The sequence below is a fragment of the Zalophus californianus genome, chromosome 14, assembly GCF_009762305.2.
Source record: "Zalophus californianus isolate mZalCal1 chromosome 14, mZalCal1.pri.v2, whole genome shotgun sequence".
Taxonomy (NCBI): Eukaryota; Metazoa; Chordata; class Mammalia; order Carnivora; family Otariidae; genus Zalophus; species Zalophus californianus.
This window is the reverse complement of record NC_045608.1, coordinates 69,877,576-69,902,472: the sequence shown is the minus strand read 5'-3', so window position 1 is coordinate 69,902,472 and position 24,897 is coordinate 69,877,576. Positions and strand designations below refer to the sequence as shown.

General features: G+C 41.8%; 1 protein-coding gene across 4 annotated transcripts in view; it reads right to left on the bottom strand.

The window, feature by feature from the left end:
* Nucleotides 1-8,740: 8,740 nt before the first annotated feature.
* The window catches only part of SKA1 (spindle and kinetochore associated complex subunit 1), a 28,004-nt gene continuing 11,847 nt past the window's right edge, over nt 8,741-24,897 (bottom strand). For 3 of the 4 annotated variants that reach the window (XM_027577581.2, XM_027577582.2, XM_027577583.2), the window contains exons 2-8: nt 24,198-24,278; nt 22,612-22,710; nt 19,625-19,749; nt 17,981-18,078; nt 14,953-15,090; nt 11,393-11,562; nt 8,741-10,577 (exon numbers count right to left, since the gene is read on the bottom strand). In XM_027577581.2, coding sequence (XP_027433382.1) covers nt 10,429-10,577; nt 11,393-11,562; nt 14,953-15,090; nt 17,981-18,078; nt 19,625-19,749; nt 22,612-22,699 — 768 coding nt within the window. In that variant the 5' untranslated portion in view covers nt 22,700-22,710; nt 24,198-24,278 and the 3' untranslated portion in view covers nt 8,741-10,428. Of the gene's footprint in view, nt 10,578-11,392; nt 11,563-14,952; nt 15,091-17,980; nt 18,079-19,624; nt 19,750-22,611; nt 22,711-23,359; nt 24,164-24,197; nt 24,279-24,897 lie in introns of those variants that run through there. The other variant, XM_027577585.2, reaches the window with a different exon arrangement.

Below are 24,897 nucleotides of genomic sequence, written 5' to 3'. Positions count from 1 at the left end.
GTTTTCCTTATTAATTGCTGTGTGTAAGGCACCACGCCTGGGACAGTAAACCCTTTCAAAGTGCACTTCTCAGCGATGGATCATACCTGAACTCTTAGTTAACAGTTTGCAAATAATTTATGATTTATCCTTCTAAGAAGTTAGAGCAGATTCATATTTACCTCTCCAATGACATTACTGCTCACCTAGCATTCTATACATTCTCCTACGCAGGAGAGAAAAGGGTGGGTACAGGATAAACTTGGCGGTTGGACATAACCCTGGATTCTCCCTGGATGTGTGTTGTAAATGGGGATGTTAGAGACTGTCGCTTCTGCTTGAATCCTCTCTTCTCCTAATCACCCTCAGGCCTTGGTCTACATATCACTTCCTCCAGGAAGCCTTCCTTGATCCCTATACATTTATGTCCGGTGCTTCTGGGTGTCCCTACGATATTCTGCACACACGATCAAAGCATTCATTGCACTGGTATTTTTCTATAAACTCCATGGAAGCAAGAACTGATATCTTTTTTATATTACTGATCCCTAGACCCTAACATACCTGAGTCAAAGTAGATGCTCAATAAATATTTGTCAAGTGGATAAGCAGATCCATCTTGTCCATCAGAGTGGAAAACAGATGGGGGACCACTGTGTTAAAGTTTCTGCCACAGTCTTCCCTAGAAGCATAATGGTTGAAAGGGGCACGAATGAGCACGTCTTGGGAGACTAAGGGTTGAGATCACATGCAGTCAGGAGAGGCCAAAAATAGGGTTGGGTTTAGGAATAGATACAGGATGTGCCAAAGGATAGAGAAAAAAAGATGATTCCAAGACAGCCAAATGAGGAGGTCCAATCAGATTAGGAAAAGAAATTAGTAGCTAAAAAACTGGGCCAGTTTCTTCCCGTCCTTAGAAATGATCCATGTGATCCCTTACAGCAGGGGATAGACATTTCGCCGTCTAAGATTATAGCCACCTAGAGGCAGTCCTATCAACATGACATGAGATTTAACCCTTTTTAAAGTTAACCGTTATACCTCATCAAAGTTCTTGGGGCCCGGTCTCTTAATGTTGCCCACAAATACTTTTAAAAAAAGAAGATTGTTCTAATCATTGTGTCTCTGCCCCAGTGGCATACACAAGCAGAAAAATCACATCTGGCACATGAATTCCCAGCCTGCGGGGATAGAATACTGCCATTTACTGGTCTCAAAAGGGTGCCCTAGGTTCCAGAACCAGGAAATATGGCAGTTAATGTGGCAGAGAGTCTCTTCCGACTCCAAGCATAAAGAGCAAATGCCCTTCCCACTCCTCCCCCAAGACAGAAGTCAGTCCAAACTCACAAATGGCAGAGGTGTTTGCGAATACATGTCTCTGAGTCCAACCCCACCTCCAAGGAGAACCTCAGAATAGGAGAGAACCACCCACCTCCGTGGCCTGCCCACACGGAACAGCAGAGGCTTGGATGTTTCAATTTAGGGAAGCCAATGGTTGTATGATTTCTCCAACTTCTCTAACTTGGAAAGGATTACCAGAAGTGAATCATTATTTCTAGCTTATTAATACCAACAGCTGCTTCTGGTAACACAAAGGACCAGAGAAGATCTGGCAGAGGGACTTTCCTCAATTATTAGTTGTGATAATAAAAGTATAAACAGAAGCACAATTCTCTCAAGCTCTGGAAACAGGCCAGAATTAAGTCTAGGTCTATAGGTGTCCTGCTTCAAGAAAATCCTAAACCCATAATATGGATGTATAAGACAGAAAACTGTAGTTCTCGTTACCGTCTACTCGGTGGGGAGATGTCGGTGGACCCTACAGAATATACAGCAGGCATGCGATCAGGGAGATAAGGGGTACTATCTACATTCTAAAAGGCTACCAGGGGGCTCCTGGCTGGCTCAGTCATAGAGCATGGGACTGTAAACCTTGGGGTTGTGGGTTTGAGCCCCATGTTGGGTGTAGAGATTACTTTAAAAAAATAAATAAAACGCCACCTTGCTGTTCTCATCAAAAAGATCCAGAGAGATCTTCCTAGGTTCTGGTTCCAGTAATGGAGGAGTAGGAAAATGGACTAACTCTCCCACAGATATTCAAAACCTTTAAAAACTGGCTATTTAAAAAGCCTGGAAAATGGCTCAAAACAGGCAGAACTAGAGAGAACATGCCCCTCAAAAAAAGGGAATTGCACTGGGCAAGATGTGCATTCAGACAGGTGTTTCTGTAGGGCATTCCCTAGCTGTGTGCAGATCAGCTGAAATCCGGGTAGAGAGTTGCGGTATCAGACAAAGGACTTGGGGAGTGCTGGAGCGGAGCAGGTGAGATCCTGGAAATGAAGGAAGCACAGAGGGAGAAGCCCCCACATCTATTTCCACATTCCGCTCCCATATTTGCTGCGCCCTGCGGGGAGGAGGGGTCTCTAAGGAGCCCTGAGGAGAGCAACGGTTGGGAGGGGGACCCAGCTGAGGAGAGCCATCAGCGGCTGCCAACAAAAGGGGAGATGAAGTGCAGACCTTGAATCCTGCTAGGTCGGGGGGGCGGGGCTAGGTCGGGGGGCGGGGCTAGGTCGGGGGGCGGGGCTGTTCATCAAACATTGTTGGCTTCCCATGGAACAGCAGAAGGGCCTGAGGAGTAAGTAGCCTCCGTCCCAAGACTGATGAAAGGGAAACGCACACAGAGTGGGAATACCAGAAGGAAAAGAAAGAAAGGCGTGTGAAGTGGCAACACTCACAGATTTTTCCTTCCCAAATAGGGAAAAGCCTCTTTCTTCCCTACTGGGTGTTTCTCTCCCCTGTGTGTCTCCTGCCCCTTCTGACACTCCCGCTTGCCAGATCTGTGAAGGTTTCTCCCCACACCAAGCAATTCTCTATGACATCAGCTGGGGGTCCTGTAATTTAACTAAATTCTGGCACCATCTACCCAGAGATGGCATCAGATCCCACAGGTTAAGGGCTCAGTCCCACAAGACTGTCCCCCCAACCCAGACTACACACACACACACACACACACACACACACACACACACACACACACACACACACACACATTTTGGACACCTGCAAGCTCAGGTTGTCACCTTAAAATCCTAATAGCAACTATGGATTGGGTGATCATAGCTTATGGGTAAATGAATGAAATGAATGACAGCAATGTTATAAGAGACAGGAGGAATAAATTCGGGATATTCTTTTATAAGGTACCTGCACTACCTGTGAACAGCTATTGTGTTTTTTGAAAGTGGACTTCCATTCATTGTAAATGTATATGACAAATTCTAGTGCAACCACTAAAACTTTTTTTGAAAGGAGTATAATTTATATGCTAAGAGAGGAGAGAAAATAGAATCATATCAAACGCTCAGTTAAAACCAGACAAAGAGAGGATTAAACACTAAGAAGTGAAAAACAAATGCAGCAAATAGAAAATGGTAACAAATAGGACCAATATTAATCCAAATACATCAACAACCACCTTAAATGTGAATTGGCTAAATATGCCAGTTAAAAGGCAGAGTTGATAGGATTAAAAAAAATCCAACTATAGCTTGTTTATAAGAAACCCACTTAAATATAAAGACAAATAGATTAAAAGTAAAGAGATTAAGGTCTACCTTGCTAACATGAATCAGAACAGACCTAGAGTAGCTATATTAATTTCAGACAAAGTCAACTTCAGAACTAGAAAAATGATCAGGGAAACAGAGAGGCGTTAATGATAAAGAAGTCAATTCTCCAAGAAGACATAAACAATCTAATGTGCGTGTGCATAACGGAACATCAAAATGCATGAGGCAGGAATCGATAGACCCGTAAGGAGAAATAGACAACCCCAGGGTGGTATTTGGAGACTTGACCACCTCTCTATCAGTAATTGGCATATGCAGCAGGGAGAAAAGCAGTAAGGTGGAGCTAAACAGCACCGCCGATCAACAGGATTTAATTGTCACTTATAGAATACGTCACCCAACAATGGCAGATTACACATTCTTCTCAAACTCACATGGAATTTTCACCAAGACCATAAATCACACCTTAGCAAATATAAAATAAAAGTCACACCAAGTATGCTTTCAAGCCAACATGGAATTAAACTCAAGATCAATAATGGAAAATCCCAAAGTATTTGGAGATTAAATAACAGACTTCTAAGCAACACAGGGGTAAAAAAAAAAAAGAGTCTCTATAGAAATTTTTAAATATTTTGAAGAGAGGAAAATGAAAATATAACATCAAAATTTGTGGCGTGCAGTGAAAGCTGTGCTCAGAGGAAAATATAAAATGGTGCAGCTACTCTGGGATGCAATTTGACAGGTTAACAAAAAAAACAAGTAAATACGCAACTGCCATGGGGTCGAGCAATCGCACTCCTGGGAATGGCACTCCGCCCAAAATGAATATTTATCACACAAAACTGTTCTTGCATGCGTCTAGCAGCTTGATTCATGATAGCCTCCACTGGGGAACTAGGCAGATATACTTAAACAGGTGGAATGATTAAAGTAAGGATGGTACATCCGCATCGTGCATACCGCAGAGAACTACTCAACAGCAAAAAGGAGCGAACTGTTGATATGTACATCCACCTGGATGGATTTCCAGAGAATTATACTAAGTGGGAAAAAGACCAATCGCAAGAGGTTTTATATTGTATCATGCTTTCATATAACATTCTTGAGATGACAGAATTATAGAAATGTCAAACGGATGAGTGGTTGTCAGGGGCTAAGGAGGGGGTGGTGCTGGGAGGGAAGCAGGTGTGGTCCCCAAAGGGCAGTCTGAGGGATCTTTGTGGTGGAGGAAATGTTTATATCTTGATTGTATCAAAGTCGATATCCTGGTTGTGATCTTGTACTACAGCTGTGCAAGATGTTACCACTGAGGCAGAGTGAAGGGTAAAAGGTCTCTCTCTGTTATTTTTTACAGCTGTACGTGAACCTATCATTATCTCAAAATAAAAAGTTTAAGAAAAAACAATGATCGGGGTGTGGGTTACATGGGTATACGCACTGGTCAATACTCGTTGATCTATATTCTTAAGATCTGTGCATTATACTGTTTGTAAATTTAATTGCAATTTTAAAAATGATGTAACCTCCTAGCCGCCTAACTTATGGCTTTTCAATACACCAGGCAAAGACATGTTCATAATAAAGAATCTGAGATACAGGGGCGCCTGGGTGGCTCAGTCGGTAAGACATGTTCATAATAAAGAATCTGAGATACAGGGGCGCCTGGGTGGCTCAGTCGGTTAAGCGACTGCCTTCGGCTCAGGTCATGATCCTGGAGTCCCACGATAGAGTCCCGCATCGGGCTCCCTGCTCGGCGGGGAGTCTGCCTCTCCCTCTGACCCTCTTCCCTCTCGTGCTCTCTCTCTCATTCTCTCTCTCTCAAATAAATAAAATAAAATCTTTAAAAAAAAACTTAAAAAAAAAAAGAATCTGAGATACAAATTTCTAATCATACCCTAACTTCTCATAAATACTTCTTGTGTATGTTCCTTAGAGACTTATTTTTTGTTAAAAAATTTTAATTCCATTTCAGTTAACATACAGTAGTGTTGTATTAGTTTCAGGCATACAATATAGTGATTCAATACGTCCATACATCACCCAGCGCTCATCACAAGTGTACTATTAATCCCCATCCCTATCTCACCCAGCCCTCCACCTGCCCCCCTCCAGTAACCCTCTGTTTGTTCTCTACAGTTAAGAATCTTTTTTTTTTTTTTTTTTTTTGGCCTTAGGGACTTAGTTTGAGTCAGCCTAACTTTAACAGGGTTCAACTGACATTATAATAAATTATTTCTACTTTCTAAATCATATATATATGGTCTTGGCTCCAGCTTGAGTAACACTGTTTGAAACTTATCTAGGAGGATTCCTTAATATATTGAGTAACCTTTTTTTTGCCACTTGTATTAGTAGATGTATTTTGGAACAACGGCAATGGTTTATCAGAAGCTGGGCTGTTTCATAAAAGAAATATTTAATATTATGAAACAAAACTGCAGGCTATAACACATAGTTCTATTCAACGCTGCACTGTAATTTCATGTATGATTAGCCATAAGATTTATAAATTGTGAAATCTTAAAACTATTATCTAACAAGCAAAATAAATTAGAAAACAGATTTGGGCTGAGAAAAATTTATAAAGGTTTTTAGTCAGCGGAAACTTCTTTTTATCACTCAGTTAGTAACTTAGAACTTCATTGTTTCTTGAAGCTTAATAATTCCACAGATTCTTTGCTTAAAAGATGAGATTTCCATGTAATTATCAGCAAATATTTTTTATAATTTTTGTAATCTAGTCAGGCAATATCCCTCAACTTCAACGGAATGTATTTCCCAGAAGTAACTGAGGATATTAGAATCAGAGACTATTAAAACCAGAAGGTCCTGAGAGAAATTTTTGTGCAACAATGTCACTATATTCAGGAAGAAATGGAGGAATGAAAAGGTAAAACCCCTTGCCCAGGCCACAAACTGTTGTCCCGAATGTGCATTCAGGAGTATTTCTTTAGCGCCCTCTACTGTCGAGCCCTGTCAGATTGGCTGGAGGCCCATGCGTTAATATTCTAGTACGGGGAGAAAGACAAATTGCTCACATACATAGCTCATCAGATACACATCCTATGAAGGAGAACAAAGTAGGGCAGGGGAAGTGTTGCAGAAGGGAGTTGTAATTTTAGATACAGCAAGGTCTGAGAAGGCCTCCAAGATCAAATGACATCAGAGCAGATTAAAGGAGGGAAGGAGGGGGTTCATAGGGGTGAAGGACGAAAAGCTTTCTGGGCAGAGGCAACAGTCAGTGCAGAGGCCTGAGGGAGACTCCTACTTGGTCTGTTCCAGAAACAACATGGAGGTAGGAGTGGCCGGAGCACAGGTGGGAAATGAGGACCAGGAGAAGAGATGCATGAAGAGCCTTCCAGGCCTTTGTAAGGACTCGGCTTTTACTAAGAAATGGGGAGCTACTGAAGGTTTTTGAGCAGGAGAGTGACCTACTCTAACTTTGGTTCTTTGGGGAATAGACAGTAGGGAGGCAAGCACAAACACAGAGACCAGTTAGGAAGCTCTGAATTAATCCAGGGGAGAGATATCCACCTGACACCTGTCAGAATAGCTAGAATAAAAAAGACAAGAAGTTAAGTGTTGGTGAGGATGTGGAGAAAAAGAACCCTCGTGCACTGTGCGTGGCGATGCAAGCTGGTGCAGCCACTGTGGAAAACAGTATGGAGGTTCCTCAGATGAAGCATAGGAATACCATCTGGTCCAGTAATCCCACTACTGGGTATTTACCCAAAGAAAATAAACACACTAATTCAAAAAGATACATGCACCCCAATGTTTATTGTAGCATTATTTACGACAGCCAAGATACGGAAGCAACCTAAATGTCCATTAATGGATGAATAAAGATGTGAAATATCAAAGTTCATGTTTTATTTTGTTAAGATTTTATTTATTGGGGGCACCCGGGTGGCTCAGTCAGTTAAGTGTCTGCCTTTGGCTCAGGTCATGATCCCAGGGTCCTGGGATCAAGCCCTATGTCGGGCTCCCTGCTCCACGGGGAGTCCACTTCTCCCTCTCCCTGCTGCTGCCCCACCCCCAACCTCGTGTTCTCTCTCTCCCTCGCTCACTCTTTCTCAAATAAATAATCTTTTTTAAAAAGACTTTATTTATTTGAGGGAGAGTGCATTAGTCAGGGGTAGGGGTAGAGGGAGAGAATCTCAAGCAAATCTCCCAGCTGAGCAGGGAGCCCAATGCAAGGCCTGATCCCATGACCCTGAGATCATGACCTGAGGCAAAATCAAGGGTCAGTCGCTCAACCGAGCCACCCAGGTGCCTCAAGATTCATGGTTTATATTTGGTTAGGCTCTTAAGCCTTTATAAAGTTAGAACAGGATCCCCCACCACCATTTTTTTTTTCTTGACTATTGACTTTTTAAGAGACCAGATTATTTATCTGGATGTTTGATCATTTCATCATGATGACATTTGGCTTGTTTCTCTATACCTTGTTCCTATAAACTAGATGCTAGAGCTTGTCTTAGATTCATGTTTAATGTTTCTGACAATCATACACCATAGGCAGTCCTGTCTACTCCCCACTGTGTGCACTAGGAGGAACATAACGTCAGGATGTTCCACTGTTGGTGAAGCTAGTTTTGAGTAGTGTTGCCATTATCTCCTGTTGTATGACAAATAGTGCAAAAACAGTGTCTCTAAACCACTATCATTTCTTTTTCATGATTTCTGCGGGTCCTGAATTCAATCAGAGCAGTAGGGGCAGCCTGTTTTGGCTCCTTGAAGCCTGGGATCCCAGCAAGAATACATGAATGCAGAGGGCTGGAATCATTTCTTCACATGGCTGCTGGGGCTGGTGGTTAATGTGTTCTCTCCTTGTAGCCTGGCATTCTTCCAACATGGTGACAAGGTTCCAAAGAACAGTATCCCAAGAAAGAGACAGATGGAATTCATATTGTCTTTAACAGCTAGCTTGGAAATCATGCAGTGGCATTTCTCTCCATTCTATTGGCTGAAGCTACAAAGATACGCCCGGATTCAAACGGAGGGAACAAGGACCCTGCCTCTTGATGGAAGAGTGTTGATATCACATTGAGGGAGTGTGCATCAAAACTTAGATCTTTAAAAGTGTTATTTTCAAAAATAAGTAAGTAGAACAAGTCTGTCATTTTTCTTGAAAATGAAGTTCAAGTCACAGAGATTAGTTCTTGTTTGAAAATTAATGTCTTTATTATTCTTTGATGAATACAAGTCTACCAGTGTATGCCCAAATTAATGTAACAAACTGATTATGTGCTAATGATTAAAATAGAGACTAATTGCTCACCTTAGTATCCACTCTACAAGAGTTAGACACATTTGTCAACATAGTTGTTCACTATGAGCGTCAAGAAATATTTCAAGCAGATAAAATGATCTTTTATAGAAAAAAAACAATTTATAGAGAAAAATCAAGCAAGACTTAAAACGAAGTAAAGGACAATGCCATTATTTTTATTTAAAGCAAGACATGAAAAATTAAACACATCTCAATTTAAATTAGGGAGGAAGAAGGGATAATACGTAGTGCCCAAAATATGTTCTGTGGTCCTCATGGTGACAGTATTAACCAGGCCACCAGGCCTAGGAGATGATTTTTCCCTCGGCTCCAAGGATCAACCTGCCCAGCAAATGGCAGAGAGACTGTGATAGGTGACTTTATGTGTCACCTGGACTGGCCACAGGGTGCCCACATTAAAACCTTATTTCTGGATGTGTCTGTGAGGGTGAAGGGATTAGCATTTCAATCAGTGGACTCAGCAGACTGCCCTCCCCAGTGTGTGTGGGCATCATCCAATCCATGGACGACCTGAATACAACAAAAGGTGAAGGAAGGAGGAATTCACTTCTTTTTTTCCTGCCTCACTGCTTGAGTAACAACATCGCATCTTCTCTGCTTCACAGGCCTTCAGACTCAGGACTGAATTACACACGGCTTTCCTGGGTCTCCAGCTTGCAGACGGCAGATCGGGGGACTTCTTAACCAATTTGTCATAATCTCTCTCTCTCTCTATCTCCTCTTGGTTCTATATCTCTGGAGAACACTGACTAAAACACACATAGCCAGACAGTCTCCTTAAGCACACAAGAGAAACATCCTAAATTCTTGCAATCCAACCACCCATTTTCCATGACAACTATCAAACTGCTTACATGTTATTATCTTTTTCATCTCAGTATATTTTTATTACAATTTCATTACAGGTTGATGTTTATAGATTGGTTTATACCAAATGCATTTCAGGTAAGCTGTTCCCTAACAACATATGGGAAAGCAGAATCATTACATGGAAGGGTTGCCTACAAATCCAACTTTTGCCTGCAGACTGAAATGCCATTGATAGAATTTTGACATTAACGACCTTTAATTCTACAGAGCCTGAGTCTCATTGGGGCACCTGGGTGGCTTATTCGGGTAAGTGTCTGACTCTTCATCTCAGCTCAGGTCTTGCTCTCAGGGTCGTGAGTTCAAGCCTCGTGCTGAGCTCCATGCTGGGTGTGGAGCCTACTTAAAAAAAAAAAAGCCTGGGCACCCTTGACCTTATCTTCTTGAACTTTTCCTTCCATTATCACATGTGTATCTGTCTTACTGAGGTCTACAGCACTGTCACTAAACACAAAAACTAACCATGAATATTTTTTAGTTCCATTATATGCCTAGCCCAGAGGCTCGTGTGGTAGGGGGTTAAATATGTGCTGAAAGAAAGTGAATTTTAAAATATATATGCTTTACTTACTAAAATGTTTCGTTTTTATAGGAAGCTAGAAAAGAAAATGAAAAAGCCAAAGAAATCTTATATATAAAGAAATTACATATAAGGAAACTATGTGAGTGGCCTCTACACCCTATTGTTAGCCAGTTCAAAAAAACCCACGTGCTTCAGGTTATAACGTATCGGGTAAGGCCCCCCCCTCGGACCTCTGAGAGCCTCCGGCAGTGTCGTAAGATATTCAGGATCACGTGAAACCGCTTGTCAGCTTTCAAAGCTGTGAACTCCTTTATGTCAGCTTCCACTATGAAATAATGACCTGAAAATAAAGATATTAGTACCAATTTTCATTAAGGACAACTTTCAGGATGAGACTTTAATGCATTAGATTGTGAACATGAATAACATTGATCGTTTTTATTATCATTAGGCACCCAAAGTTGAGAACAGGTATTCTTGCTAAAATGATTAGTATTCTCTCAACTGAAGTTGCATGTTCACTGTAGCATTTTAGAAACGTAGCCCTGCTTATCATATTACTGGCTATCTGTTTGTATCTTCTAAAAAATTGACTTTTCAAGAGGAAATATGGGAGAGTGGTTAAGAGAATGAAACCCCCAGCAGCTCTGTCCCTTAACTGGCTGACACTGGGCAAGTAACAGAACCTTTCTCTGCCTAATCTGCAAAATGGGGGCAACCGTACGTACCTCATAAGATGTGAGGATCTCAATACACGATCTGGCAAATGGTAAGTGCTATACAAGCAGGACCAACTGTTTTCATTACCACTCTAATTCTAAAAACACTGGGTATTGTTTCATAATAGATTCTAAAGCAGCACTTCTCTATCTTGGAACTACAGACATTCAGAGCTAGTTATTTCTTTCCGTGGGAGCTGTCTTGAGCATTGTACTCAAGTCTACTTTTAGCCTCTAGATGCCAGTAGCACCCCCAGCCCTAGTTGTAACAACCAAAAGTATCTCCAGTGATGGAGAAAAATGTGCCCTAGTGGGAAAACCACTCCTGGTTGAGAACTACCTCTCTAGATTCAAAATTTTATAGAATTCATCTTGTCTCTCACGATTTAATTACACTCCAGTCGACATGCACACACATATATGCTATCATTTTTACCTTTGGTATCCTTTGTTTCTTCATCAATAAATCTGTGATAGAGATTTCTGGCCACGGAACTCATTGACTTTTTTGGTTGATGTAGGATCTTATATTTACTGACCACCGCCTTGTTGATTTCTTTAATAACATCATTAATTTGACAATAGGTTAAGCGAGATTTCATGTACCTGCAAATAAATATATGATTAATTTTTAAAAGAATCATTATACAAAATTATTTTCTTTGAAAAATGTTTATGTATGATGACTTTATATAGAAGCAAAGCTATTAGAACTCTCATAAAAAAAAATGCATAGGGGCACCTGGGTGGCTCATTTGGTTGAGCATCCAACGCTTTTCAGCTCAGGTCATGATCTCAGAATTGTGAGATGGAGCCCCGTGTCCAGCTCCACACTCAGAATGGAGTCTGCTTGAGATTTTCTCTCTCCCTCCCCCTCTGCCCCCACCCCCCGCCAAAATAAATAAACAAATCCTTTTTAAAAATGTATATCAACTTCCAAATAAACCAGACATATCTCAACAGCTGAAAATTTAAATAGAACCACAGCATATCAGTTGCTTAACTTCCCTATTTCCAACTGGATGTATTCATCGCCATTCTCTGCCTACAGAGAATGTATTTAAATTAGAGAGGAAGAAGTGATAACATCAATTTAAAATAGGGTCTCAAATACTACAATTTAAAATAGGGTCTCTTGGGGGCGCCTGGGTGGCTCAGTCGTTAAGCGTCTGCCTTCGGCTCAGGTCATGATCCCAGGGTCCTGGGATCGAGTCCCACATCCGGTTCCCTGCTCCGCAGGAAGCCTGCTTCTCCCTCTCCCACTCCCCCTGCCTGTGTTCCCTCTCTCGCTGTGTCTCTCTCTGTCAAATAAATAAAAAATCTTTAAAAAAAAATAAAAATAAAATAAAATAGGGTCTCTTGCTGGTTAACTTCAAGACAGAAGCTTATTGAAACATTTTTGAATGTTTGTGAGCAAGGGAAACAAACATTTAAATATGAAATAAATTACCTAACTTATACCACTCTGGTTTTTTGCAAACTTATCTGTTCTGAGAGAAAAAAAAAGAGGAGGAGGAGGAGGGAAGATGGACAACAAAGACCACAACAAAAACGGCAACTGCGGATCAGGACAGAGCGCCAGCTGAGCCGCCGGCAGAGGAAAGGGCCTGGGGGCTAGGTGCGGGGCGGAGGGGGCCAGTGCACAGCTCTGGGCTCTACCCCCTCGAGCACTGGTCCTTCTCTAAAGCCACTCTTCCGATCCCATCTCCCTCTTGCCATCCTCCCAGTCACCACACAGTCTTAGAATATAAAAATAGGAGCCTCGATTTCTCTGTACCTACCAAAAACAAAACTCAATGATCTGCCTCCATTTTTCCCTTCAACAAACTGTGGATTCAGTATGTGAAACTCTGCCCTTCACCTCTCCTCAAAGGGGCAGTTCCCTAATCAAAACTTCCATAATATAAAATAATATATGAATATGTGTAAAGGAAAATGTTCATATTAACCAAGAAACATTCGTTTTCGTTATTCTTTTATTTAAGGATCTTATTTGAAAGAGGGAGGGAGGGGGGAGGAGAGAGAGAGAGAAAGAGAACACAAGTGGGGTGGGGGGAGTGGGAGGGGGAAGCAGGCCTCCCGCGGAGCAGGGAGCCGGATGCGGGGCTCGATCCCAGGGCCCTGGGACCATGACCTGAGCCGAAGGCAGACGCTTCACTGAGTCACCTAGCTGCCCCTGTTCTCTTCATTTCTAAATTCATTTTTGCCGCTGTTCCCACAAACTGTTGATCCCACAGCTCCCCACGAAGCAATTCCTTTAAATCCTCTGAACTATCACCTTAATTTCAATACCCACCCCCACCCTCTGCCAATGTTCTCTATTTTAACTCAACCCTCCGTGTTTATTTTTTAAAGATAATAAACAAAAGCCCCATGTTTGGAATATATTCTCCCTTATCCCAATGGTCTAAGTTCTCCCATGCAGCAAATAACCCCTTGGATTAAAAATGAATACTCTACCATGACTATCCTCATTTCCTTCCTTTATCTCTTCTTGGAAGCATTTTATAAAAGCCCATCTACTCCACTGTTCCTCACGGACATTTGCTTTTCTCTTTGGCTCAGCCAATGAGCAACAAAAATAACATTTAAAAAACTGAGTATCATCAAACAGAATTTTCATGAAAATAAAGCTACCATAAAAGACATCACTGACAAAAAATAAAGAGAAAGGTCGGTCTCATTTTGATGAAATATAACACAACTAATAAGCCCACGTTTACAATAACAGTTAACAATGGCAAAATGCTCATAATAAAAAAAGTAAGTAAACTGTATTGACAGTATAACCACATTGTTGTAATAACAATCAGAAACAACCTATTATATATGTGAATGTAAATAAAATCTGGAAGGAAATACTCCATCTTATCTGGGTGGTAGAATTACAGATGAATTATTTTCTGACAACATGTTCTCACAAGTTATTACTTATATAATAAAAACATAACAAGAAATGTAACACTATAAAGCCAAGAAGTTAGGCAAAGCCCTGGAATGATGAGTTTAAAAATATGCGTTTCCGGAGCACCTGGGCGGCTCAGTTGGTGAAGTGTCTCTGACTCTTCATTTCAGCGCAGGTCGTGATCTCAGGGTCATGAGATTAAGCCCCACATGGAGCCCGGCATGGGGATCTGTGCTCAGTGGGGAGTCTGGTTCTCTCTTTCTTTCTCCCTCTCTCCCTCTGTCCCTCCCCCGAACATGCTCTCTCTCTAAAATAAATAAATCTTTAAACCAACAAACAAACAGGAGTTTCCATAATGGGCTCTCCGTTACTGTCTTCTGTAAAGAGCAAAGCAGACCTCCTTCCAGGGAAGGTATCTTGTCTTACTCACCCCTGTACTATTCTCCTCAGTGACCCACAGCCTGGAACAGAACACAGACTCAAACAAATGTGTGGCAGAAGTTGAGGAACAAATGGAAACCAAACAAACACAATACTCACCATTCTAATTCTCAAAACTATACAGCACACTTCCCTTAAAATTACAGCAAAACTGAGGCTACTTTTTTTAATTTTGTTTATTTATTTGAGAAAAAGAGCACGAGAGAGTGTAAGTGGGAGGAGGGAGAGGGACAAGCAGACTCCAAGCTGAGCATGGAGCCTGATGCAGGGCTTGATCTCATGACCCTGAGATCATGACCTGAGCTGAAAACAAGAGCTGGACACTTAACTAAGCCACCCAGGTGCCCCAGAATAGCTACTTTTAAAATGTAACTGGATAAATCTGTATCACAAAATGGTCCTGCAGAGGACTCAGCAATAAACTGACCCATCTCTAGATCTTGCTATGAAAAGAGCTTTAGACCACATAAAAACCATGATTTTAAGCATCTTCAACAAAGATTTCCTGCATTTTCATTGTATAAGACTTGGAGAAAAGATCAATATTTGAACACAGCATGCTATGAATATAATCAAGCTTTAGGATTTAAACAATCATGTATGTTGACCATTAAAAAGTTGAATGTTAAAATTTTATCTTAAATACTTACGCTGGAATGCCATTAAATTCATCAGAAGTTATAAACAGCATTTCTTTAATACTTCTTTGTTCTTTTGGGGGCTTCTTTGTGGGTACAGTTTCCTCAACTTTGATTGGTTCTTCAGGGTCAAGATCTGACACATTAGCACTGCAGACAGAGATGCACAGATGTATAAGAGATCATCAGAATTTTGCAGCATACTAGAAAATTTTCCCAACTAAAAATAATCAGTTAACAAATACAAGATTCATCTTGTCAAAATAATTTTATAGCTAACATTTTTTGCTGCCCCCACTCCTATTGTTCATGAAGATCTGACTAGTGAAGAGAACGCTGAAAAATTAAGTCCCCGAATCTTCAGTAATAGAATTATAATTTACATACCCAAAACATGGGTGTATACAGTACCGAGGCTAAACATCTTCATTAGTTATCTCACTGGCTCCTCAAAGTCAATACGTGTGAAGTCGAACTTATCTTAACCACTAAATAGCTTCTCCTCCTGAATCCCTAATTTTGGACACAGGAACATTAGTCCTCTTATACTTCTATTTTTCTAATTTATCCCACTGGCTGTTAGTATCAGTCCTTGCCTGCTACAGACACATTTTAGTTGCCAGCAATGAGCATGGAACTCTTGGATTCAGTCCTACCCAATTTTTGGAGTCAGTGAGAAGCCTAATATAGCTCCTACCCCACTAGCTGAGAGTGTAGAAATAGGCTGTAGCTTCTGGGTTATTTAGCTGCCAGGGAAGGAAGAGACCCTTGCTGGCAGCAGCAAGTGAAGCCATACCAGCTCTACTGCTCCAAAAAAGAAATGGGGTACAGGAGACAGAGTAGATCCAACCCAAAAGCAAGTGAAGGGAATCCCAAGAAAGACAGGGAGGTGAGATCCCAAGATAACAGCTGAGCACCAGACACAGGGCAACCAGTCATAGTGCCCAAGGCGCTGTAACTGTGGATGGCCATGTTGTAGGTTGTCAAGATGAAGATGCCCAATGCTATGGTACCATCAACCTTCCATGAGTCTAACATGAGACTTCATGGTGAGCTTGGCTGATTCTTAGCTGTACTTGCTTGTCTTCACCAGATGCTAAGGAAGCTCCTGATTTTTTCTTCATGCCCTGCTCTATCAGCTGAAAACCATTTCAACCTACAGAAAGGTTCTGCTTTGACCTTGGCTGAAAACTGAAGCTAAGCCATAGTGAGGTCAGGAGAAGAAAAATTCCTCCTATTCCCCAGGCCATATTCCTGCTGGATGTCCGATGTCCAGCCCACACTACAATCCTGGCAGATGTCCTGTGGTGACCTCTGTTCCTAGCATTCATTCATGACCTTGCCCACCATTTTCTCTTCTTGCAGGGAAACTGCAGGGGACCCTGACCATGCCAGGCACTCTGCTGAGCTTATTTTCTTCTGGAGAACTTCAACCACCAGCAGTAATGTGACTCTTCTCCTACTCAGCAAGCCCCGTGCCTTCCTTAATCTGACCGGCAGATACACCGACGTTTGTTTTACTCTTCTTTAATTTGCACAAATAATGGTTAGTCACTTTTCTGTATATATAGGATACATTTCAAACGTTAAAAAATTTTAAGTTACGCATGGAATGTTTTTACACCCTTGGAACCCCCTTTTAGAAATGTAACTTTGGTGGCAGAAGCCTGGAGAGCAGGGAGTAGTGGAACCATGGAGGGACAAAACACAGGAGCGCTCAAAAACAATGATGGAAGATCGCACTCAGAGCCAGCCAATGAGAATGGAGGGAGGGCTGGGACAGACAAAACCCCACAGAGGCAGCATGCACAGCTGAGGGCTACAGAGAGAAAGACGGGCGGAAGGTACCCGGGTGCTGTCCAGGGGACGGGAGGAAGGCAGCGGGCATGGCAGGTGGCTAACAAGGGCCTGGTCGGCTTGGCCTCAAACACGCAGAGCTGGGAGGACAGCTCATGTATTAGGCCCCCAGCAAGCAGCAGAGGTCCTGTCGAGGCTGGAGCTGGACATCTGTGAGCACTGAGCATGGTGGAGAGGGCATGAGCCACACACAGGTTTAGGAGACGCCCGCAGTGCCAAGAAGGGCGGAGCAACGGGAGGTAGCCAAGTCAGGGCTGCGGGCTGCCAACGGAGCGCTGCTGCAGAGAACTCAGCACTTCCGACACGAAGAGACACAGAAAGACCATCTGAACAGGAGGATCAGGGCTGAGGGGGAGTTTCTGGATCGGTTGCCGGAGTGTGGTAGCACGAGTAGCCCAGGGACAGGCCGTGGGGCTCTGGAGAAAAGAGGAGGTGTGAACATATACTGGTCGGGGACACATGGGGGCACTAGTTTGAGGGGGGAACGCAAAGCTAAGTGTTTTGTTCCGGTGGCTGTTTTTAAGATGGGATGTTTATTAAGCTTATTTTTACCCTAAGACAGTGGTTCTCAAGGATCAGGGGAGAGTGTGTCCCCCAGAGGCCATATGGCAATGTGAGGAGACATTTTTCACTGTCACAGCTGGGAGGGGTGGGGGGATACCGCCGACATCTAGCCGGTAGACAGAGAGCAGGGGTGTTACTCAACATCCTCACTGTCCTCACAACAGAGAATTATCTGGCCTAAGACGGCTGAGGTGGACAAACTCTGCTCTGAGGAAAAGAAATGAGAAAAAGTGGGAAAAGAGAGCCCAGCCGACACTCGCCCATGGGAAAGAGGAGCCACATTTTCCGCAGAGGTAGCAAGACAAGAAGACTGGGGGCGCCTGGGTGGCTCAGTCGTTGAGCGTCTGCCTTCGGCTCAGGTCATGATCCCGGGGTCCTGGGATCGAACCCTGCATCGGGCTCCCTGCTCCGCGGGAAGCCTGCCTCTCCCTCTCCCACTCCCCCTGCTTGTGTTCCCTCTCTTGCAATCTCTCTCTCTCTGTCAAATAAATAAATAAAATCTTAAAAAAAAAAAACATAATCACTAACAAAACCACAAGTCCATAAGAAAGCAAAAAGAGTTGAGATGTTTAATAGTTTTGTAAATGCAGACAGCAAGAATAATTATAAATACACTTACAAGTTCTGGCTTACTGTTACTTGAGGCAAATGGGGAGGAATGTTCTCTTTGAGATGCTCCACATCTTTATAATCCTCTTCAAGAGATTCACAGAGTTCCTAAAATTTAAAGAAAATGCTCCCAAGTTAAGTGTCTGTCCTGCCTGTGTGTGTTTTAAGACGTTATAAAGAGCATGAAAGACTCACTCACAATCATAATGACTGCGGGTGTTTAAAACACAGAAGAGGTGGAAAAGCACTGACTGCAGCAATATTTTTTTAAAAACCCTTTGGTTTCTAGAGCTCTTTTTGGATGGCAAGATAGTAGCTTTCCCTACTGGTTTTCAGAGAACGACTGTTATAATCACATTACAACAGGGAGGGTTGACATTTAACTGCAGCCTTGGAAAGCAACTAAAAAATGTATGAAGGATTTATGTTTGTCATTCTGGTAAATTGCTTTTGTTGATTTAACAAACATTCCCCAGTGTTATCTGTACCACAGCTCCAGGGGGACAGTGCGTGCCTGGAGCACGTGTACGAGAACCTACTCGTAACAACTTCCACTGCACATACTCTAGCTTAATGGAAATTTCTACTGGATCATAACTGCTTTGTTTTTGTTTTGTGTTGTCTTTAGTTTACCTTTCACTAGAACTTGACACTATGAACTCATGCAAATTTATTAAGAAAAATACTCTACACCTTTGGATTCCTGTCATCTGATTCTCAATCATAAGATGAACAAAAATTCTAAATAGTCTTCAATTCTGAATCTAACATTCTCTAGGCCCACACTTAACCGTGGGCACTCTTGGGTAGGTTAGAAGTGAAACTAATATTGGCTTCTGTTTTAAATTTATAGGATGTCTTTCTTTCAAAGAGATGAATGATGTTCACAGCCACTAATTTCATTTCAACTAGTAACAGGATAGGCATATTCATGCCCATTCCTATAGCTGAAAAGTCTTTACAGACCTTAAGGATTTTAAGGCTGAAAGGGACCATGGAGGCCACCTTGTTCAATCCCACGGAACACATCAGTGGCTCTAACGGCATGAGGTAACTATGTACAGATGGAGTATTTTCCCAGAAGTACACAAGCACTTTCATTAGCTTAGTCAGTTAGAAAGCTTACTTGGAACAAAATGGTGTGCAACTGAGACTCAAGTGTTTCTGTACTTGAGAATCCTTGTATTTTATAGAACAGAGAAATGCAGAATAGAAGGGACCTAAGAAATAGTTCAGTATGACTCATTATTTTCCAAATGAGGACCACAAGACCCGAAGAAGTAACAGGTCTTTTTCAGGGTGCCAGAGGGTGCTAAGGGCAGCCAGGGTGAGAATCTGCATCTCCTTGCCCCAGGGTAGGTGTTCCTGACACACCACTCTACCAGACCGCTTGTTTAAATTAAACCTACCAAAAATTATTTAGGATATCTTCCTTTTAGTACAGTTCAATTTCATTGGCAACCAGCATAAAGAAACACCTGTGGAGCTCCGGAGTCCTTTATACTAAGAAGATACAATGCAAATAGCACTCTATACCATTAGTAATTTAAAAAGGTAAGAACATCTTAAAAATGTAAAGAATCCTTCAGAATTCCCTGGTGATGATGGAGTTTGTATCTATTGCCCTTTCATTTCTTTACTGGAAAAACATTACCTTGAGTGAATGGTTGGTCTGTTCTTGATATTGAATCTCCAATTCCAATTTATTTAGAAGTTCATTTACTACAATGATTTCATCTCCTATTTTATCTAATGTAGTCTTCAAGGTAGGTTCCTGACCTATTAATAGACAAAGAGGGAATGAAAAATAAAGTATACAGAAAAGTATTAGCATTCTGTATTCTTTAACTCAGTTGTTCCCAATTAAACTCTTGGACCAGAGCTTTACTTTAGAGAGACACTTAGGGAGGAGATAGGACTCTTGTTTCAGCCCCTAGGACCTGTCTCCATGGATAATCTTAAGACCTCATTTCTAAGTAATATGGTAAAGAAGGAAGAGAGAGGTAAGTATGAAGTGTCCCCTGAGTCTTTTGATTTTGGCAAAGTCTTCTACTATGATAAAACACCTAGAAATGTTAGATAAAAAAACAAAAAACAAAAAAACTTCTACATGCATAGCTGAGCTTTCATGAGAATAAGGTAAATCTCAAGGGCTGCAGCATGAAGACAGACCCACAGACTGGCAGTATGTGGGAGCTGATGCTGCAGCAGCCCTAATTGGGGGTGCAGAGGAAATCTGGAGAGAGGAGTTTGCCAGTCTCAGCAACCCAACACATTTGGTTTTAATGGGTGCAAGAACCAAGGCTTTTGTACTTCAAAGCACAGGGTGTTGGAAGTGAGAATCCCAAATGAGCCTTCTTCATGAGATAAACCTTCAGTTAAAGTGCACACCTCAAAATTCTAATCACTCGCCAGGGAGAGAAGCTTGTGGCTCTCAAGGGTGTGTGGAAGATGGGGGACAGTTTCCCTTCAGAATTTGTAGTAGTGGCTTGGGATGCACCTGGTTTGAGATTCATATTTACACTATTTACTATTTCTAAGAAGAAAAAGTAACATAAAAAGTCACAGGCTGGTACTAAGCCTGGGATGCTTGACAGAAACAAACACCAGGCATTTATAAAGTAGCATGCTCTCATACTCCCAACCCCACCTCCTGGCACCTGTCTCTAGTTCCACAGATTTGAGGATGAGAAAACCAGAGTCTCCTCCTCCCCAGAAATAAAAGAATAAAAAAAATTTTGTTTTAAAGAGCAGATCAAAAGCACAAAAGAAAAACTATTCTCGTAATCAAATCTTTCCTTCTTTATTTCTAGTAACCAATGAAATACACATAAGTAAAGTCACTATTGGGGAGACGGGGGGAAAAAATAAACAAAAGCATAATTTGACTGTATCTGTAGATTATGGAGGCTGTAGAGTAAAATGGCCAGAAGGTCCAAGACCTAAAGCCAGAGACACCGGCACCTACCTCAAGGTTACTGTAATGATAAGCAAGAAAGTACATATAAGATGGGTTGAACACTGTGCCTGGAATCTGGTAAAACACTCAATAAATGCTAACTACTATTCATCATCATCGTCATGACAAGCAGCATATAATTCTGTCTAATAGGGCAATGTTAATTGCATTTGATTGTAGGCTCGTAACAACTAGAAGAAATTAGTAAGTAATAAGAGTACGGATGTCTCTATTGAGATTAATTTATAGGGAGTAAATAACTAGTTTGGATACACTGGTATCTCAAATAATTTTAGTCACCTAAATTTTAGGGCCTTGTCTACTGATTTATAGAAACATAATCAACTGAGCAAATACAATACTTTTAATAGAAGTAATCTAGTAAATTACTGCAGCCAGAGTGGCAAACAAATTACTGGGCTCTATTAAATAAGCTATGGAACCAAAGAGAGAAATCATTCTCCCCACATACAAATGATGGTTACTGAGTGTGTAGTGATCTAATAGTTCACATTGCTTAGGCCAGTCCTCATGCCTTGGTGGAGTCATTTGAATTCAAGGTTTAGTTGTTTTATAGGTCTCTAAATTTTATCTGTTTATCCCACAGTAATCATGCCCCTAGAAAGAGAAGGTAAGCAAGACTAGTTATAGACGTCCTTTTTGCGTTATTGAATCAAAGTGGCATAGAAGTAGAAAGAATACTAGACTGGGACTCAAGATACAAAACTGTGGTCCCAACTGACTACCTAGGAGTTAGGGGAGCTGGGCAAGTCACTTGACTTCTGAGAGTCATGTGTGAAACGAGGGAGCTGGAGAAGATGAACCCACAGTCCCTTCAGCTTTAACTTTCTACAGAGAATGCGAGCTGTAAACTGTATAATGGATGATGTTCCTTTACTGGAGGTTCTCAACAAGAGATGAAGAATATCAAAGTCCCTAGAAGGACATGTATAATTTGAAAGGGCATTTCAACATTATAATTTAATATTTTAAAAAAGTTCTTAAATTACCAATTCATACTACAAACTATACTAAACTTCACCACAATTTTCCCAGCAGGTAGAATTCTGCCTATAAATAAATCTTAAGCTCTCCTAGAATGGACCCGGGAGCTCACAATTTTTGTAAACAATATTTTCCCAGATTTGACAAGGATCACCCATTTCTTTGCACTGTCATTGCCTCATTCTCTTTCAGCACTTCAAAATATTCTGGAAGATGGTTACAATCTCCAAGCTTCTGGACATTAGAACTGGACATTTTCAATCAGTTGTTTCCTAGTCATATATAACAATAAGCTTCCTCCAAAGCAGGCTGGAGATGGATAATGGGCTATTTTTTTACCTCTGTGGGTCTTTTCCACTTCTATTTTTATTCCTTACCTTTCAGTATCCCCACTTAGCTTTAACACCACAAATTAACCTTCAAATCTTCCTATTGTGCCTTTTGTATCTCAGAAAAACACAAGCAATTAAGTCTAATTAATATCCAGTTCATTGTTCAATATAACTTACATTTTAGTACTCCGCAATATTCAAAGTATTAATGCTGGAGTGCTTCAAAAAACCACTATTTGAAAGTTAAAATTACCTTTCACTTAACCAGGCATAAGATAGTCACAGTGGAACAATAATTAAAATGCATTTTATATCTACGACGTCAGTGGAATCTGTCCTACTTACCACAATTTCTTAGTGACAGAGTTCTTTTAATGTTGGCAATCTTTTCATTAATATGAGAGCATAATTGTTCCAGATCTGAGGAGGCCATCCTTTAAGCCTCTGAAGAAAAAAAAAAATAAACATTTACAAAAACAGAAAGGACAAGTTTCTGTTTACTTTCATAATCCAATAGTGGTATTTACCAGTATTGATCAGTAATGTGAGCCAGTAAATGGACCACAGAGGTGAGCCAGTAAATCACATCTTGAAAAGAAAGTACAAAAACTCAATTTCTTTCCATTCTACAAAATTCAGTTTTTAACTAGAGTCCAATACTGACTTGTCTTTGAGCCTTCTGGAATCAACGCATCCCAAACCAAGGTACAGGGGATTTAGGGGGACAAATGCACGATTTATATATAAAGACAACTCTGAAGTTTTCTTTAAAACGGCAAAGTACACATGAGTTAAAAAGAAAACACACAGTAAGTGCAAAGAAACGAGTCCAAGTAAGCATTTCTCCCATGCTGCGGGGACTGGAGCTTTACGGTTTGGGGTTGATACAGAGGCAGAGGGAAGGGAAGGAAGGGAGTCAGTTATCATTCATTCCGAGGGTAGGACAGATCTAAAACAACCACTGCAGCCAACCGAGCGGTGGGAAGACAAGCCCGGTTCCTCGGCTCCGCCTGGCTCCCCCGCGCCCCTACTCCGCCCAAACAATGCCTTGCGTCTGCCTCCGAGGGCAGGACCCCCAACTTCAGATCCCAACCTGGCGCGGATCCGGGAGCAAAGCGCCACGCGCTGCAGTATCGCGAGCCGTCGAGACGCCCAGGATCGCGAGAGGCGACTCCGGGAGCGAAATTCAAAGCGCCCGCCGGGACCCGGCGCCGCGCAGGCGCACCTCGGCGCTCCCGGAAGGCGGGCAGCTCGAGTTCCGGCGCCCTCGAGGGCCATAGCGGGGCGGAGCCACAGCGGGGCGGGGAAAAAGGCGCGGCTGGGTGGATTGACGCGCAAGGCAGCCGGGGCCAGTGCCCACCCTGGTCCAGGCAGTCTTGGGTGATCCCAGTCATCTTGTGTCGACTGCTGCCCGGCCAGGGACTGCGCGCTCCGGGAATCACACGGCGAGCTCTAACAGTAGGTCTCCGGGTTGGTGGCACGTTAGAACCACCAGGGAGAGCTTTTACAAATTCCAGTGCCTACGCTGGACACCAAGTCATTGAAATCAGGCACCCTGGAAGTGGGGTCCACGCCCTAATATTCTAAAAAGCACCCCAGATAATTCCAAAAAGCCCTCCAGTTTGTGAGCTTAAGGACAAGGACCTTGTCTTCGTAGAGTTGACAGCCTCTGTAAGGGCATTTACAAATTTAAACTAAGAAAAAGGGTTAATTCTCCCTGTTGGGGAAAAAAAAAAGTGGGGGGAAAGTATCCTCGAACTGGTGTGTCAGCTCCACAGTCATCAACGATCCAGATTCCTTCTGTCTTTTGGCGCCACCATCCATAGCATCATGCATCTTGACTGTGATGCAAGATGACCCTGCCAGTTCCTTCCTCAGATCTTGGTCTAAGGCAGCGGAAAAGAAGAGGCAAGGGTCAGAGGCTCACTTACCAGCTGAGCCACCACCTTTAAAGAATTTTTTTGGAAGCCACACCCGATGGCTTCTCTCTGATTTCCACTGGTCATTCACATCTGCAAGGGAGACCGGAAGAAAAAAATCATTAAAATTTTTTTTTTTTTTATTTAGGTAGTTACATTGCATCCTCAACCATATAGGGGTTCTGTTTGTAAGGGAGAAGGAGAGCATAGATTCTGGGTAGGCAAATAGCAACCTTGGCCATTTCTACTTATTACTTTTAAAAAATTTCTGGAAAATTTCAAACTTAGAAAGTTAAAATAGGATAATGAACCCCATGCTCAACCCATCACCCCAGCTTCAACCATTACTAACTTATCTCAAATCTTGTTTCATCTGTACCTCCTCTCCTCTCACCCTTTTCCTACTGGAATTTTTTTTCCCTACTGGAATAGTTTGAAGCAAATTTCAAATATTGTATCTTTCTAGCCAAAAACATTTACATATTTATCTTCTGAAGATAGAAACTCTTTAAAAATTACCACGTTAGCATTATCACACACAGATATTTTAACAATTATTTCTGAATAACAAATACCCAGCCAATGTTCAGTTTCCCCTGATTATATCAGTTTTTTATTTTATTTTATTTTATTTTATTTTATTTTATTTTATTTTATTTTAAGGATTTTATTTATTTGACAGAGAGAGACATAGCAAGAGCAGGAACACAAG